The 17,928-nt window shown below is 33.4% G+C and overlaps 1 protein-coding gene across 1 annotated transcript in view; it reads left to right on the top strand.

The window, feature by feature from the left end:
• SNTG1 (syntrophin gamma 1) overlaps window positions 1-17,928 on the top strand; it is a gene marked incomplete at both ends in the record, with an annotated part of 148,441 nt that overhangs the window by 13,253 nt on the left and 117,260 nt on the right. Inside the window, 4 exons of the mRNA XM_080339988.1 lie at window positions 8,637-8,693; window positions 13,460-13,517; window positions 16,048-16,091; window positions 16,199-16,240. Coding sequence (XP_080196114.1) covers window positions 8,637-8,693; window positions 13,460-13,517; window positions 16,048-16,091; window positions 16,199-16,240 — 201 coding nt within the window. The remainder of the gene's footprint in view (window positions 1-8,636; window positions 8,694-13,459; window positions 13,518-16,047; window positions 16,092-16,198; window positions 16,241-17,928) is intronic.

Genomic DNA, 17,928 nt, shown 5'->3' with positions numbered 1-17,928 from the left:
AACTCTAAAGAATAAAAATAAAATAACAATAACATTGTTAAAGTTAACAGACAAGTGGCTGCAGTAAAAGCTTTTTTTTGACTGTTTTAATACATACTATTCAAATACTCTGATTATAAGGTTTTACTTAATCACTTCTGCCCTGTTAAGGAACGAAAGGCTGTGGCTGTTTCTACTTCAGAACAGTATCTCTTCTGTTTATTGGGTCTGAATCAATTTGCATGCTCCTCTGTGTAGGACAGAGTTTAAACAGGCACTTAACGTTCCGGTGGTATCCTGATCTGCATCCTGTGGAATAATCTAAATGGAATCAATGGCTTCTTAGGAATGAGGTGCTGCTTAATGTGAGTACATGGTCTAAGGACCTAGTTCTTAATTTAGAACACTTTCTTTTTGGTGGAAAACTGTTCCAGTTTCCCAAAACTAAAGAAGTGGAAAAGAACATTGTTTCTTGTTTTATTGTATACAGTTTAGAGTGATAAAATCAAATGCATAAAATATTATAAGCAACATTATATATGTATAATGTTAAAAATTAAGAAAAAAACTGTTTCTTTAGCAGGCTGAACAAAATGATAGTGTTAGTGAGGGTCCTGCAGCAATTTTATCTGTAGCAATTCCATGAAACATCAAAGATTGTTCAAACTATCACAGATTAGATCTAAATTTGAGCATAAGTTGCATCATTAAGTATTACAGAGATTTCTTTATGTGTGCAACAAGAAAGACTTGTTTTGCAAGAGATGGAAACATAGCGGCTTCTGCATGATTCTGCTAGTGGATGTCTGATACAGATTTGAACTCCAATGTAAATAGCCAAAAATGACGTGAAAACATTTTGTGAAACTCAAAGCCTAGTCTTTACTAAAGCAGTGTCTTTACTAAAGAAAAATAAATCCTTGCAAGTAGAGAGGTTTTACAGTATGGGAAGTGTATGCCTGAGTTGGAGTAGCTTCTCTGTTGAAGATATCCGTGAGTGTCTCTGTCGGAAAACTGAGAGATAAGACCAGAGACTTCTAGGTCAGGTACACTTTTTTCTCTCCTAAAGTACTGGGCCATCACAAAATATTTTTTCATAATTGTGGTATTGCCAACAGACAGCTTTCTTATAATTACAGTTTTCATAAATCTCCATGACAGTTGCTTGCACTACAGAACAGTGAAGATTTTTACTCTTTTCATCTGAAAAAAATAATCTGAAAACAGATGAATTAAACCACATCGGAAATTTACCAATATTGATGCCAGAAGTATAGAAGATTTTTACTTTATATTTCCTTTTAAACATATTTCTTGAATTACTTGGAATTATACTCACAAAAGTTTGTTATATGGTGTTTCAGATGCACTAAGGCCATTCCCAATCTTTTTAGACATATAGATCAAGAGCCTGGACTAACAAGCATAGGCTAATACTGACCTTGCTGAAAATTATGATGAGAGGGAGGATAGCCTAACATATGGCCTGTCTGATCTGAAATATGAGTCTTCAGTAGATTTATTCCTAAGAAAAGTTTTAATCTTTGCACTTCTGGAATCACATTTTTTATTTTAGAGTCAATCCTCCCAATTTCTGTCACCTTTCATGAAAATCTGAAATTCAAGTAAAAGGATTATTATATTTTATCAAGGAAAGTAGTTTATCTGTCTAGGGAGGCATGCGTCTTTTTTCTTCTTTTCGTTAATGGATTCTGTTTGTTTGGTAATTGTACTCAGAAATTTTTCTAATGTAGTGTATGTGCATGTGAGATCCATAAACCAACTATATGACAGTGTACCATCTGACAAGATGGATGATTTGAATCAGCAACTGTTTTTCTGAAAGACTGAAAATAAACTCCGAGCAGCTGGCAATTTGCTAAGTTCAGCTAGGACAGTTTGCATTTTTACATAAGTTTCATAAAGGTTCTGTTAGAGAGTCATAGATTTTCCAAAAAATGGCTAACTCACCTGATGATAAGGGACAGATGGTTCACATTTCTTTCAAGTAATGTAATTCTATGTAGCTGCGTAGTAATGTGTTATTTAATAAAGCATTAATAATTTCTTTTAGCATTTTAAAAACTAAGGATCTTTATGGGACAATGGTGTGAAGATCATTCATACTTTCAATACTAATAAAAAGTGAATTCACGTTTTTGTGAATTTGTAAAGCAACAGCTCTTCGATTAGTATGGCATTTGACCAAGGATTTAACTGAGGTTGGTTACAAATATATCTGAATGTAATCTAGGATCTGTATTGTTTTTCTGACAAGTAAAAAATTTTCATCAGTAAATACCTTTTCCACGGTTAGAAAGTAGTAGTAACTTAAATTGTTGAACTGTAGCCAGATCTGGTTTCTGGCACTGTTAATCATCAAGCCATTCTTCTTTTTCTTGTAAAGATAAGAACATATTATATCCCACTTTTAAAGTTGTTCTTTTGGTATTGCTATTGTGAAATCAACTGTGTTGAAAGATTTACAACTCTGTACAAAGCACGTATGGTATTAAAGAAAAAAAAAAAGTTGACTTATAGATAGTTTTTCAACTTACAAAGTTTGCATGGTTTTCATTTTTTCATTTAAATGATAAAGGTATTTTTAATTTTTAAGTATAATCTGAAATTCGGAACATATAGCTTAACTATGATTTGCCTGAGCAGTTAGACGAAGTTATTATGTTTCCCTTGCTTGCATGTTTTAGAATTGTGTAGACTTCTGAGAGTGAATTCTAAATCTGTAACCTTGGATAATTTTTTTTTGAGAGTTTTATGGTGTTGGTTTTGGTTTTTTGTGTTTTTGTTTAGTTTTGTTGTTTGTTTGCGTTTTGTGTGTGTGTATGTTTTTGTTTGGTTGGGTTTTTTAATATATATATATATATTTTGGTGTAGGTAAAACAAGTTAATGACTAGAAAAATGACTGAAGAAGAACATGAAACCCCCAAAAGAGTAAACACAGAGGTTTTATTTATTTTCTGTATTGTATTTATTTCTGTATTGTGTTGATTCTGATGTGCAATTGAATCATATTAAAGATGCCAAAGTAAAACTCCCTGTCCTGGAGAGAACTGCAGATATGTGAACTGATAGGTCACCTTTCAAGCACTTTCCATTCTTGTTACAAGTCACCTTTCAAGCACTTTCTATTCTTGTTACCTTCACAAACCTACCAGTAAGAATTGTGCCTTTTTTTTTTTTTTTTTTTTTTTATCATGTTAGTATCTGTCAGCTATTCAGTGGAGTGAATCCATTTTTTCACAGAAGTTGTCAAATATCTATCAGATGGTGGTAACTTTTTTTTTTTCCTTGACAATCTGGACAGCTTTTAAGTGACAACCTAGAACTGACAGATGTAAATATGATTATTTAGGGACAACCTAACCCAGCTTATTTCTCTGCAGCTACTTAAAAGCAAAAAGCATAGCAATCTACTGAGGTTCAAAGGCAGGACTGCCATTTGTAAAGCCAAAATTGAAAGAGCAGAATAGGTTTTTCTCATTGGAATAAGGTATTTCCCCTACAAAACCACAACAAATATTGCAAACCAGAAAAATACTTAAAGTATCATCAGTATTAACAGTCCACACAACATAGCTGCATTTCCCGTCCTCAGTCTCCAGCACAGCTGCAGATGAACGGAGATTTCCAGTTGACCAGGCATTCTGCCATCATCCCTTACTGCCTACCTCCAGTTGCATGAGGAACTGAAATAAAGAGACAAGCTTTGAATGTCATAGGAGAGAAGTTGTTAGCAGATGAGCAAGTCTGCTGGCAAACCTCGTTAACACCATTAATGGAAAATGGAAATGTGACTGACCTGTGTCCTTTGTCCTTTACACACCGAATGAGTGTAAGATTTGACTGTTCATGTCAATTAATCCAGAGAAATGCCAGAAAGAAAGAGCAGAGCATTACCAAAAAGAGGATATAAAATCTTACTTTCTGAAAAAATATGAAATAATTAGATGAAAAAAAAATTCTCATTATGCTTTCTTATTTAAAAATGTAGTGGGGTTACTAATAGCTGCTAAGCTACATGAGAGCATGATCTTGAAGATATTATGGCATCAGATGTTAACAGGTTAATCTATGAAGTCGCTACCAACGTATTGATTATATTTTTGTATTTCATTATTGCATTTTAAAAAAATAGAGTCTAACATGTTCCTCTTTTTTTTTTTTTTTCCCCCTACATTTTTTCCATGTCACTGTGCTATTGTAGGTTCCTCTCCATTTCTATTCTTCTTTTTCCACCTACTGTTTTGTTCTGCACCCATTCAGCTTTTTTCCATGTTCTTCCATACATAAAATACCTTTATGTCTGTTCTGTCCACTTTTAAAAGAGATGTCTTGTTTTCTATCTGAACTTAGACAAATTAATCCTTTTACATTTACTCTTGTAAGATGAATAATCTGTCATACCAGTGCCCCAAACTAAAAATGTAATATTTATGTCCTAGTAAAAAGCTTGAGTAATGGAATATTGAAGTTTCACATGCTGATAACTCAGCTTTATTAAGAGTGTTGAAGTTTCTTTGTCCTTTTCTTCAACTGTTATTTGACTACTTTCATAGAGACAGATTATGAGATGACATTAGATTGCTGGTTTATATTATACAGAATAAAGAATTTGAAAGCATTCCTAATTAATCATATTGTTAAGAGTTAGTTAAGTAATCACAATATTTTTTTACATCACATACCAGTCAGTATGAAATTTTTGAATCTTGACTCCACCCTATGATTTAATTGTTATAAATAGCAATAAGTCTTGACTAAATGTAAATAGTTAAATGATTACATAGGATTCTGTGTTTTCCTTTCCTGACTATTTACTGTTGCTCACAAGGTCATTCTTCACTTCTAGTCTCATTTAAGATGACATTTGTGATCTCAAGAAGATCATATAGGTTTTAAGGAGAAATTTAAATACCTCTTTAATGAAAGCCTGAAAAACTTTGCTTCTGTTTCATTGCATAGCTCTGAGGAAGAATTTTTTTTGGCAAAACTCTTAGCTGTCCTTTCCAGTCAATGAACTTATGTGTGGATGAGGAATTTTCTGAGTTAGAGGCACAGAAAATGCTGACAGCTTGGCAGCAGCTTTGAGTTTTTCAATAAAATGATAACTACTTTTGTTCTGTTCCAGAAAGCAGCTTCTATAACACTGTTCTGAATCTTGCATTTAAAAATCCTAGGAGGTCTAACTTTCCTTCTGTTTGGTGTAATGCAGATAACAAATGTGATAATGGAATTACAAGCTCACTGGACGTTCTGTGTACTCTTGATATCGAACTAAACAGCTTTTCATCAGAATCAAGTTTTATGTTGTAAAGTTGGAGATGAGGTTGTTTTTGGAATTCGCAAAACTATTGCAAATTCAATCATAGAATGCTACCCTGCACAAACAGAGGGGAAGACAAAACTAAGTGAAATATTAATACACAAATCTTCATCTGGCACAGATTTTTAGTTAGATTTTATTTCAAGCAGAATTTAAGTTTGAATCAATGGAGCAGCACTACCTTTAACCTGGAACAGCTTGAATTGTCAATCAGGATACATGGAGCACTTTTTTACCGATGCAAAATGTGTTGCCTTCTGGAGTTGTTGCCGCATTTTATTAATTAATAGATGCAAGGCATTTTAAGATCTTAAAGATATTAGATCAATGAAAACATTTTAATTTTGTCATTGTTCATTTGAAATGCAAATTAAAGGAATAAGAACAAAATAGTCTGCTTCAATTTGCTGGTCAAACTTTTTTAATGTATTAATCATTATATTAAAAGTATTGTATCGAATATAGGGTTTGCAGATCTTGGTTCAAGGTGGCACTGCAAATGAAGTTTTTTTAGGGGGTTTTGTGAGTCACATACAAAAAGTCAAATGCAAGCCATTCAATTTACAAAGAAAAACTTTACTCAGGTAAAGCATTTTCTGGAAGAACATTTCAGAGCTGGTATCTACAATCAAAATATTTATTCAAATAACTTTGCAGCTGTAAAATGAGAATTTGTCTTTCTAAAGTTAAATTTGACATCCTGGCTCCATACTCAATGGAGGACATAAATGATGATGACAATTATCACCTAACTTGGACATCTGGACATCTGCTTTGACTCACCTGAATTGGACATATTTAGTTTTCTTTACTGACTACCGGGGAAAATTTGTCTTAACCAATGACTCAGTTTTAGATAGATGGATTCACTTTGGTTAGACGAGTCTTATTATTTTTCTTCCAAACTTCTGGATTAAAAAAAAACCAAAAACCAACCAAACAAACGAAAACTGAGAGAAGCTGATTAGGGCTGGGGTCTGATCCTAAGCCAAAATTAAGGTGTATGAAATATGCGATGCTTCTGATATTTCTGGAAAATGTGTTTCACTGTATTGTACATGTGAGGTTCGCAATCGCAGAGTAGGATGTTATCGATGGCTCACTAATGACATCTGTAACTCGTGTAATTCTGTTTTGTATTTTTGAAGGTCATTAATCGTTTGACTGTTTGTAGTTGTTAGATATCATGCTGTCAAGAGTCTGTAAGTCTTTATGCTTAAGATACACCAAAGTAATATTCATTTTTTGTAAGGCTGAGAAATGTGCTGAATTAGTTTAGGTTAAATACAAGGCAACGCCTTCATTACACATAACACATCACTTGAGTGGATCTAGTTTGTAGCATGTTTTTAAGGTTCAAATGAGTTCAGTAGCATTCCAGACCTGAAATATTTAATATCTAGTCTCAATAGAGATAGAAAAGAACCTAGAGAACAGAACAAAACAAAACATAACAAAACAAAAACAGATTATACCCCCTGATAAATTACGTTGCTCTGGAAAATTATGGTTCTTTGAAATTTTTCTGTTCCCTTTGCTTACTTTTGCACAGTTTTGTCTATTTTGTACTCTACTGTGCTAGGAAAATATTTCTCAAGCATGTATTTCTTCCTCTTAAAATATAATGCTGAACTCCAGTGCAGAATGTTTCTAGTTTCCTGTCAGACAGCACTGGAAAACTCACGAAAGACCCCAAATCAGGCGTTTTCAGGGCTGGCTTGACTCTGCCTTTGCTTGAGTGAAAACCAGAAATAATGTTTTATTGACTCTTCTATAAGGATAATTGTATGTGTTTTGTGCTAAGGAAGACAACAAGGATAGAAATAGTCTGCAGAACAGCTTTCTATTATGCTTTTTTAAAGCATAGCTTCAGCTTAAAGTATATTCAGATGCCACTATTTAAACTTTGCAGCGACTACTGACATATCATGAACTACAAATTTGAATGAAGATTTATGTTTGTCACTGATCATACTACTTCGATACTTTAATTGTGAAGTGTAATATTCTTTATTCCATTGATAGTTACTGCATTACTATCAAGCCAGTTTACCTTTATATAGGGTTGCTATTTTTCAAATTCTTCTTCAGTAACACAATTGTTTTCTATTTGACTTGAGCATGTATAACGAAAATACTGGGATGTGTTGACTAGTGTGTACAAGTAAAGCTTCTGTTCTTAACTACGTATTCAACAAAGGCTGAAGTTGGAAGTCAGGTGGAATTAACAGGAAAAATACAGCTACCAGGGGAGCCACAGTTGAGTGTTTCATATTCATATGTGTAAACTCAGGTCAGATCACACATCAAACTGCGGCCTGTATTAGTTCATCCTGAACATACTGGCTGCAACATTACCTGCAGTTGAAACCTCCTGACAGACAAAAGGTGCAATTTGTGGCCTGAAGTGGAAGAACTTTGTGGAATGAACCCAGTTTCTGGGAACTTTGTTACAAAATTCCTTCCTGGAAGATCTGAGCTGAGAGCTGATGAGGATCTTCTGCTTCCTTTGAACAGTGCAAAAGCACATAGATGAAATGGGATAGCCATATATTCTTCTATTGCCAACTATGCATTCATTTGTGGGTTACAAATAGATGAGTATATATGCATTTCAAAAGTAAAAACAAAAACAAACAAACCACCAAAAAAAACCCCACAAAACAAAACAACAGCAACAAAAAAAAATTGGTTATTCAAAAGCAAAATTGTATACATCTCTCTTAGATTACACATTTACAAGCATTAACCTTTGGTTCACATCACTAATTGGTCTTGGAGCACACAAGTGGTATTCTTTTTGGATTAAACTAAAGTGGAAAATGTGCTACCGGAGTGCAGCTTATGTGCTTCAGCTTCTAGTGCTCAGCCTGCGTATGGGATCAGTTTAGGACTAGTCAAAGTTAAGACCTCTAAAATGCATGTGTTGTGCACTAACTGGTAAACTCTATAGTTCTGTTCTTATTGCTTGCAGTACTTGCTAGTGTGCACAAAACTAATATGGTATTAATTGAACAAACGAATTTTTGTCTGAGACAGGACCTCTGCTTTTTTTCCAGACTTTGTCTTTTTACCTTTGCAGCATAGGTTTCATGAGATTTTTGCATTCAGGAACTCACAAGTTTATTAAAACAAGAATAATCAGTGAAGGATGGGAACATGAATATAGATGATGTATGAATGTAGATGTTTTGGCAGAAAACATTAAATATAACAAGACTTTTTATTTTGTTTTGTTTTGGTTTGTTTTGGTTTGTTTTGTTTTTGGTTTTGTTTGTTTTTGGTTTTGTTTGTTTGTTTGTTTTTCCCCAGGAAAGAACAGTAACAATTAGAAGACAGACTGTAGGAGGATTTGGATTAAGCATAAAGGTAGGATGATTTTTTTGTTCTACTACGCTATGTCACACAAACTGTGTATATAGTTAATGTTACTTTTAATGAGGAAAACCTATTTTAAAGAACTAGAAACAATAGAGCAAACATATTCTGGGATGCTAGATACTGTCGCAATAGGCAACTAGTAGCTACACTGCCCTATGGAATGGAAGGAAATAAAAGGATCATCCCCTTAAGATTCAAGCTGAGCAACTCTATAATAAGATTTGATATGAGTGCTGCAAAGTGTTTGCAGCTGCACAGACTGTACTTTTGTTCAACAGCACTCTAATTTAACTGGTTATTAATGAATGCTAAATTGCAGTGGCAGGCATGTGGAACAGCCGATAAGTTTATCATCGAATCTTCTACAAAGAATATCACATTAATTTACTGCAATTCTTTAGTAGCACAGAAAGTGTTACTGCTTTCTCATATTATTTATTTTTCTGCAGATCAAACAACAGCAGCATTTTATCATGTTACCATATTTTTGCTTTCTTCAATAAGATTTAGGAACATGTGTAAGTGTAGGTGATCCTTTTTTGAGGGAAGAAGAGATGAGAGGGAGGAAGTGATAACCATTTATGTAACCATAACCTTTTTCTTCTATATTGTCATGATTTTGAAAGCCTTACCTAAGCTTTGACTCTCAGTGTAGACAACAGAACATTAATTTTGTCTTCTAAACACAGCAGTCCTCAGCTCCAAGATCACAATGGAAAAAGTGAACTTCACATGAATGCAAAGAGGCTTAAATTATGCATATGAAGTGAAAGTATAGACTTTCCGGTGAACGTTTGCTAGTAGTGACCCTAAAAGTAGTGACTCAGAAAAGGGATTAGTGTGCATTTGTGTTGTCATTGATAAGAATGCTGAACAGAAATGCTAGTTCATAAAAGTATGTCTTGGTATACTTGCTGTTATCTTGTTGACCCACTAAAGTCCTCTATTCAAGGAAAATTAATTCCTGTCTTGTGGAGGAAGAGTTTAGTCAACAGCAAATAAGTTATTTTCCTGTAATAACATTAGAGGTTACAGTTTTTACCAACATAAAGTATCTGGGTGAATGAGGTTTATTTAACTGATGCTGAGAAATAACTGGATCCAGTAAAGACTTTTCAGGTCTGGAAAGCAAGTCTCATTACAAATCACTAAAACTGATTTTTTAGTTACACATTACAATGGGTTATCTCTTATTATTAAAATTGGTGACAATTATTGTTTAAGTATCAGGTACATTGTATAAAATGAAATATCATTGAAATATAAATGAATGTGAATGTGCAGATGGTCTGTCTTAAATTAGTAGAGCAAGTTATTCTGAAAATTGTAGAGCAAGATATCCTTTGTTCTGAAGAAAATTTTTGCAAGCTGCAGAAGTATTAAAAAGTGCCAAAACAGATTGTGAATTCAGGTTAGAAGAGAATTTATGTATTTTTTAATAAGATCCTGCTTCAATAGAAAAAAGAAGAAAACAAGCAGTAAAAACCTATATAAAGTGTAATAGAAACAACTGCAATAGAATTTACAAATGAAGACTCTAAATTGAATTATTTTATTTAAACATATTTTCTAGGTTCATTTTATTGCATAGATACTTTGATCAAAATTGATCTATATAGTGGAAATGTGAAGCTACATAAATTCAGGCATGGATAGGTAATTTATTTTTGATTTTTGGAGTAACCGGCAGTGATGAAGTGCTTTCAATGGATGTCATTAAATGAAGAAATCTTTTTCAACAAAGGAAACTCCAGCTCACTGGAATCGTATAGATTAGATAAATTAAAAGGCGACTAGACTTCTATAGTCTGGGTTATTCTGTTTATGTGTATCAGACAATAGGATTTATTTTAAAAAAAATAGTTGTTTTTAAAAATCAGTAAATCTGGAGACTATTTTGCCAGATCCATTTATCAGAAATCCTGAATTGTCAAAAAGAAAGATTGACAATTAATTGGATAGCAAACACAATCTAAAACAAATAAATAATATAATCTTCTATTATCATTTTAAGCTATTAGTAAGAAACAACTTTGAACTAGAAGGTAAAGTAATTTTTATTTGTCATTTAGTAGGCAAACTTTATTAAGACTCACTGAAATGGATTTCTTAGGTATTCCCTGAAATGTCGATGTCAGTTCCAAACTCTCTGAAAAGTGCCAGTTTTCTGTTTTAATAGGGGGTATTCAATCATGGTGTGCTTATTCTTGAACATGAGTTACAGTTCGTTATTTTTGTTTTGTTTTGTTTTGCAAGATTCCTGAATTTTAATAAAAGACTTATTATTAGTTTTAAATAGAAAAGTAATTATTTTGTAATAATACCTTAAATTAGAGGTCTATAAGTCACCCTATAGGAGTGAGAAGGCCTTTCCTCCTGGTTTCAGTAACTCTGTCTGCCACCACCTCATGTACTAAAGTAGTTCCTGTTATCTTGCTACTCTCTGATTATTTAAAGATGGGGGTTGTCAGAGAACTTGACTTGCTTTTCAACAGTGCTGTCTGTATATCAGAGGACGCAGTTTATCTGAGGTGTGAGTTATACCAGTACAGTGATTAATGAACCTCACTTTAAAATGATTGCTTGTGCCTTGATACGAATTTGTCTAGTTTGGGCATTCAGCTCTAAGGCATTCTGCTGACTTAAACATCTGTTTGCTATGAGAAATCTCACATGATCAAGTAACCTGTTAACTTTTTCTAGAGTAAATTCTGGAAGCATCTTATCCCACCCTAAGAATTCTGGATACTTGGATTTTTTAATTTAATTTTATTTTTACTTTATTTTTTTTTTTTCCTAAAGACCAGAAGGTCAAAATGTTAATAATTCCAAAATGAGACTGTCTAGTTATCTTTTGGTAATCTGTCTATGAGAGAACTCTCTTCTTTTATGTTAGAACTATATTTGTAAAACTCAGAGACTCAGGTAACTGCTTAAAATGAACTACTTGTGAGATAGATTGATTTTTACAAAAGATCCAAACCTAAGCCCTTAACAAAAATTGCTTATCATCCATACTTTAAAGGTTCAAAAGAACAACAATTAAAGAAAACCTGATTTGTGTTTTGCTGTACTTAATTTTACTGAAGTTAATGGTAAAAGCATGATTGAATTTGAAGCAGGATTTATCTGTTTTACACCCTTCAGAAGGAATTATTTTCTTATTTCTGAAGTTGCTGTAGAACCCCTGTTAATAATCCTCTGTGTCTGAAGCAATAGCCATGGAGCTAGATGTAGAAATTGGTAAATGTACTGTAGTATTGAAGTCATTTACCACATCTCTGACAAATTTGAGATGCAGAGATTTCACACAAGAAGCTGTAAAGTGTGTGACTTCTGAAAGAATATCATGTTTCTCAAACTTGGAGTGTAGTGTTCTTGCAGAAATAGGTAATAAAATTGATAGTTCATGAAATAAATTAAGGTTTGCAGTTACAGCTTGACTTCTGACTCCCAGATCTCTGTACAGTGCCATTTTCCTGCCTCTGTTTTGATCATTCTTTTTAAATGATGAACAACATCACAGATGTTCTGAGAATGGGTTTGACTTTCCAAAGTTTGACTCAATCAAAAAATCTCTGAAGCATGCGTTCCTGTCCTGCTCACACTTGCATACATACCTAAAACATTCCAAGCCTGACAGTGTTCAAGAAGAGACTGGACAACACCCTCAGACACATGGTGTGAACTGTGGGGTTGTCATATGCAGGAACAGGAGTTTGACTTGATGATCCTTGTGGGTCCCTTCCAACTCAGGACAGTCTATGATTCTGTGATTCTATGAAAATACCCATGTCAGTCATTTTCAACCCTCAACACTCGATGCCTGGACCTGAGAAAGCCATTGCTTCCAAAGAAAAATCTGACTACTGAAGAAAAGAGTAAGCAAACACTTAACCAGGTTCCCAGGTAGAATAAAAGTGTGGCAGACTGTAGTTTCTAATGATCTGAATTTGTACAGGTTGTATTCGGACTTATACTTCGATGCTCTCTACAGAAGAAGAAAGTATTTGTGTCTCTGTGTATATTTGCCTTTCTCTTCCCTTGGTTTTCTCTTTATTTAAGGTTTCTTTCTAATACTTTGTTTCAAGCACCATGAATGCTTCCAGTCCCAACAGGACAAATTGAATGAAGCAACAGCACTGAATTGCTGTTGAACTGTTGAATTACTGTTCAGCTTTCCTTTATTTTCCCCCATTTATTGTACATCTACTGTTCCATTCCTTAGTGGTTTTTTTTTTCTGTTTCATGTTACTTATCCCACTGCTGTTTGTGCTTGTGTGAAAGAGATGGAAACAAATAAAGGCTGCTTTTGAGATGAAAAGTCCAAACTTGCTTTTCTTAGGCTTTTGTTTACCTGTTTCTTACCAGCATGAAGACTAAGTGGTCACAGTATGGTTGCCATTTTTGTGTAATGGCCATTTTGCTTTTGTAGGACATGGTTTCATACATTAAGCTCTCTAAAATTCACAGAAACTGATGTCCTTTTCCTTCAGGTTTTGTGAAGTTTTGAACATCATTCAATTCACTTCCTGAGCTGATGGTGGGAAATAAGAACTCCTTTATGAGAGGCAATAAGGAATTAATCCAAATAAACTATTTATTTTAAAAACAGTGCTGAAAAAAAGAGGAAATGCAGGATCAGAGTCTTCTCAGTCACTCTGAATACTGCACTTAGAAAAAGGATAAAATATGATTTTATGCAAAAAGATATTTCCAGTGACTGATGAAATTGACATTTATTCTATTTTCAGGGTGGAGCAGAACATAACATTCCAGTGGTCATTTCTAAGATTTCCAAAGAACAAAGAGGTGGGTGTCAGATTAGTACACTGTGTTTTAATGTGGTCCATAAAGCAAGGTACATTAATTCTTAAGATTTTTCAGGAGGTGTTAAATATATGCTAATGGTGTACCATTTATCTCTCCATCTCATTATGATCTCTCTCTTCCTCAGAACTATTATCTGAAAAAGTGCAGAATTTATATTTGGAATATTCTATAAACAATTTTCAACATGATTATTTGAAAATAAGTGCTTGTAAAACATTATTTTTAAGGAGAAAAACAGGAAGGTATTTAGAGAATGAAAATATGTAAAAAAAAATTTGAAAAGCTACTGATTTTGTGTCTTTTATTCCCAAATGGTTATTGTCAGGATGCTGTGTAGCAGATCAAATATTTGGCCATTAAAGCATGGTAACACAAGAAGAAAATGCATGTTTTTTTCATACAGGTTAGTAGGGTAACACTCAGACAGGATTTGGGTAAGGGCAAAACCTTGATAATACCCCTTTATTATTTCAACATTGGATGCTGTGCTATGTGAGCCTTTGCAGCAACTCATACCTAACAAAACTGGTACTGCATAAGGTCTTAACCATGCTTCATTTTAGTGCATGCAGAGCTGGTGCTGAATCTCTGTATTGTTTTTAATTATTGGAATGATATAATATGTGCTAGTAAGATGGATAATGGTTAAACAGCTCACGATGTGTTCAATGATGAGACATGAGGGTTGTGAATCAATATTATAGTAATATGGTGTACTTAATACCTCTGTTGTGTTTTTGTATATCTGTGTACATTTGTGTAAGGTCAGAGGCATAAACTTGGAAGGATTTCCCTCTATTTGTAATGCAGTAAGGATGCTACTTCTGCACAATAAAAATATGCGATCATAAAAAGATCTCATATTCATACACACAGCTAAAGAGAGGTACAGGGGAATCAGCATATTGAGAACCAAAAGCTAATCCTTAAAAGTAGATGTGAACGGTGTATGTAGGCAGGTTATAGAGCAGCGTGGAATGAGCCCCTTAGGAAGGCAATAACGTTAACCTTAAGAAGTTACACTTGTGATTCGGTTCTTTTCAGTATACACTTCAGTATGCAACACATAATAATGTGGCATATATTACCTACACTAGCTATTAAAATGCTATTAAGCACTGCAGGAAAAATAAGAAATGCAGACTTAAGATTAAATGAGCACACAAAAGTGCACACTGTTTTCTTTCATTTTGGTCATTATATTTTTGCTACAGCAGCTGATGCATTGTTTCTAACCTCAGTACCTAGCTGAGGTACAATTTCAATTGCTGCTTTCAGTGTGTCTGTACTAGGGATCTTTGATACAGAAAATGCTGTTTGACCCATAGCCTGTACCTCAAAGCTCTGAAGGCTTAGTTCAGCCCTCCGCCACTTGACTGCAGCTCTTTTGTTTGACCTGTAAACAGGAATGTGACATTTAATGCAATTCTTACAATAAAACCAGTGATGCACATAATATTTTAGTCTAGCACATTGAGTCATATGTGAAGTGTTAGTAAATGCAAGCCCAGACTCTGAAGAATATTGAAATATGCATTTGTTTAAGAAAAAAAAATTAAAAAAAATCAAAATGTTTGTCCTCCAATAATTTAAGCATCCTTTGTTACACCTAGCTAATAAGACCAGTCCTTCAAACATGTCTTTGAGTATCATAATTTGTGTCAATATTGATACCAGTTTTACAACTCATGTAAATAAGTATAGTTTCTAGATCAAGTCCTATTCTAGTGATTTCTAGACAGTGTCTTCTGTGATGTTTTGGTATACAATAGATAAATAATCCTGTATAACCTGTTAACCTTCCTTAGTTCTCATCATAGGAGTTATTTATGTATTTATAGACACTTAAATAATCTTTATTATTTTTCTTATGCATTTCTAAGGTATATTTGCATTTGATAGCTCTGTAGCACAACACAAAATTTAAAAATTGTAACTGTAGAATTAGATTTTGTAAATTCCCTTGTGATTTATAGGGTATAGCTTTCTTTTAAAAATAGTTTGGCTGGTGATTTTGTACAATATACTGATTGTCTAGCTCTTCATCACATAAATTGTTATCCAGCATAAATACTCCACTGAGCTTATCAAAGATGCAGTATCTGAAGTATCTTTGGTGAAAGCTTACAAGTTTAATTTGTCATTCTGAAGTCTCCATGTTGCTTTTTCCTCAGAGTTTGTAAGAAACCATGTCTCACAGCCAAATAGAACCTAGTTCTGCATAATTTTCTACTCAAAAAAGTGTGCCACACCTCGCTATAACACCGTGAAAGGTGCTAGTGTTTGATGGAAGATGTTTTGCAGTCTTGTACTTGGGCTGGGTAGACCATTTCATTGTAACACTGATATGCCAGTATTTATTTGGAATTTCTATGTTGGGTATTTTCTTAGGTTTTGGTTTAGATTTCTAAAAGATTATGTAAAAACACTAAATTAAATAGGAATACATGAGCATAAAGTGCAGGATGCATTATACAAAATGAGTGAAAAATATGCTTTCTGTTTTCAGCTGAACTTTCAGGTTTGCTCTTTATAGGAGATGCAATTCTACAGGTGAGTAAAATTGCAAGCTCTTTTGTTTATATTTTTCTAGAAAAGTGAAATGAAATCTATACTTATGAAATGTAGAGTAAGTCTTCTCTTTATCTTTTTAATAACAGATTAATGGAATTAATGTGAGAAAATGCAGGCATGAAGAAGTGGTGAGCTTTTCTATTTCTTAGTCTATTTTCTGTCTTTTGTAGTTATAGAGATGATAGTGTACACTGATAGCAATGTGCTGGTATCAGTTGTATTATTGTTATTCCTAAACAAATTTGACTACACCTTGTAGCATAGCAAGCAACTAAGATCATAGTGCAATGTCTTCCTCATAAGTTTGTTGTAATTGCTATTCTCAGATATATTATTTTATTATGCAGATTTTATCTATACATATTCTAACATTTCTTCTTCTGGCTTATAGCTGTCAAATATCAGAAGTGCTACACCTTTCTGGCTGTGTGAGGTCATTTTAATTTCAAAAGCTGTAATTTGCACTATGTTGGAGATTTGTTGTTTGGTTGGTTTTAATCCTGTTTATAAATTGAAACAAAACTATTCCTCTGCCTTTCATTCTCTGGCTGTTACTTATGAGGGTGCTGTCATCCTTCAGCTAAGTTCTTATAAGTACCAGTTTAAAATAGTGTATTAAGGAGATTCCTTCTAGAGAAACCACGTGTATTTGAGAGCTCTATAGTAGGCTGGTTCCCTTGGAAAATCAGTGTTGATATAAGTATGAAGTACTTGTGTAACGGTTTACTTTTTTATTCTCTTTTTTAGTACCTTCAGAAGTAGGAAACCCTGTATTTCAGAAATGAATTCCAAAAAAGAGAAAATTACCAAAGAAATTACCTTTAATTCCTGTGTAGCTCCACAGAACTTGTACCTGTGTTTTTTTTTTAAATAGTATAGTAATGTTATATTTGAAAGTTTACTTTTCTAAAACTTACTTTGCTAATTCAAAGATGCTCTGTTTTACAGCATTCTGTTACATAACAAATCATGTTATTCAGATATAGAAAGCAAGGGTTAATAAAGATGAAATTCTGATGAAAAGAAGGAGGAGGGATGGAGAAAAGTGGAGGCTGAAAGATTAGATCACTGCACTATTCATCAGAGTGCTTTTGTGCACTGCTTTCATGTTAGAAATTTGTGCTGCAAATCATGCTCCAGAACCTTCATCATACCACCTTCCATATAAACAAGCTAATAGGCATGTTTATAGTGCTTTTAAACTTTGTGCGACAGTCAAAAGATTTTAATGTTTTATCATCCTACAATAGTTGTTTGGTTTGATATGCATTAATCTGGTAAATTTCTCAATGGGATTTAAATAGGCTGTTAGAATTTCAAAACATGAGAAAAAGATGCTACTAAAAGTGTAGATTTGCACACTCAAAGGCATATTGAAAACTGGTAAGAACACCAGGATTATTTTTTCATTTTTCTGAGAAAATCTCTTAACCATTGCAATCATATATAAATCTATTGGCTATTTGTGATCAGTTTATAACACTTTAATGAAAAAAGAGTGAGTTTGGAAGAGCCAAAAGGTGCACATTTACATAGAGTAGCAATTGTCATAATGTTAAATTTTGCTTTATACCTTGTTTCTCTAACATAATCTGTTTCTCAAACTCCTTATAGGTAATTACCTCTGAATAATAATTTTAAAAGTGTATTTTGCCAGTTTTGAATATGCATTTGTGTATGTGCAAGTGTTTTAGGATTTTAAGAAGCAGATAAATTTAAAATTAAATCTTTATTCTAACTAAAAATCATTCTTAAGAATTAATAGTAAATATTGAGCAATATTTAGATAACATTAAATGTCTGTGTGACATTTTTT

The sequence above is a fragment of the Nesoenas mayeri genome (genome assembly GCF_963082525.1).
Source record: "Nesoenas mayeri genome assembly, chromosome: 2".
In the NCBI taxonomy this organism is placed as follows: domain Eukaryota; kingdom Metazoa; phylum Chordata; class Aves; order Columbiformes; family Columbidae; genus Nesoenas; species Nesoenas mayeri.
The sequence above is the reverse complement of the archived record's forward strand: the minus strand, read 5'-3'. Positions and strand labels throughout refer to the sequence as shown.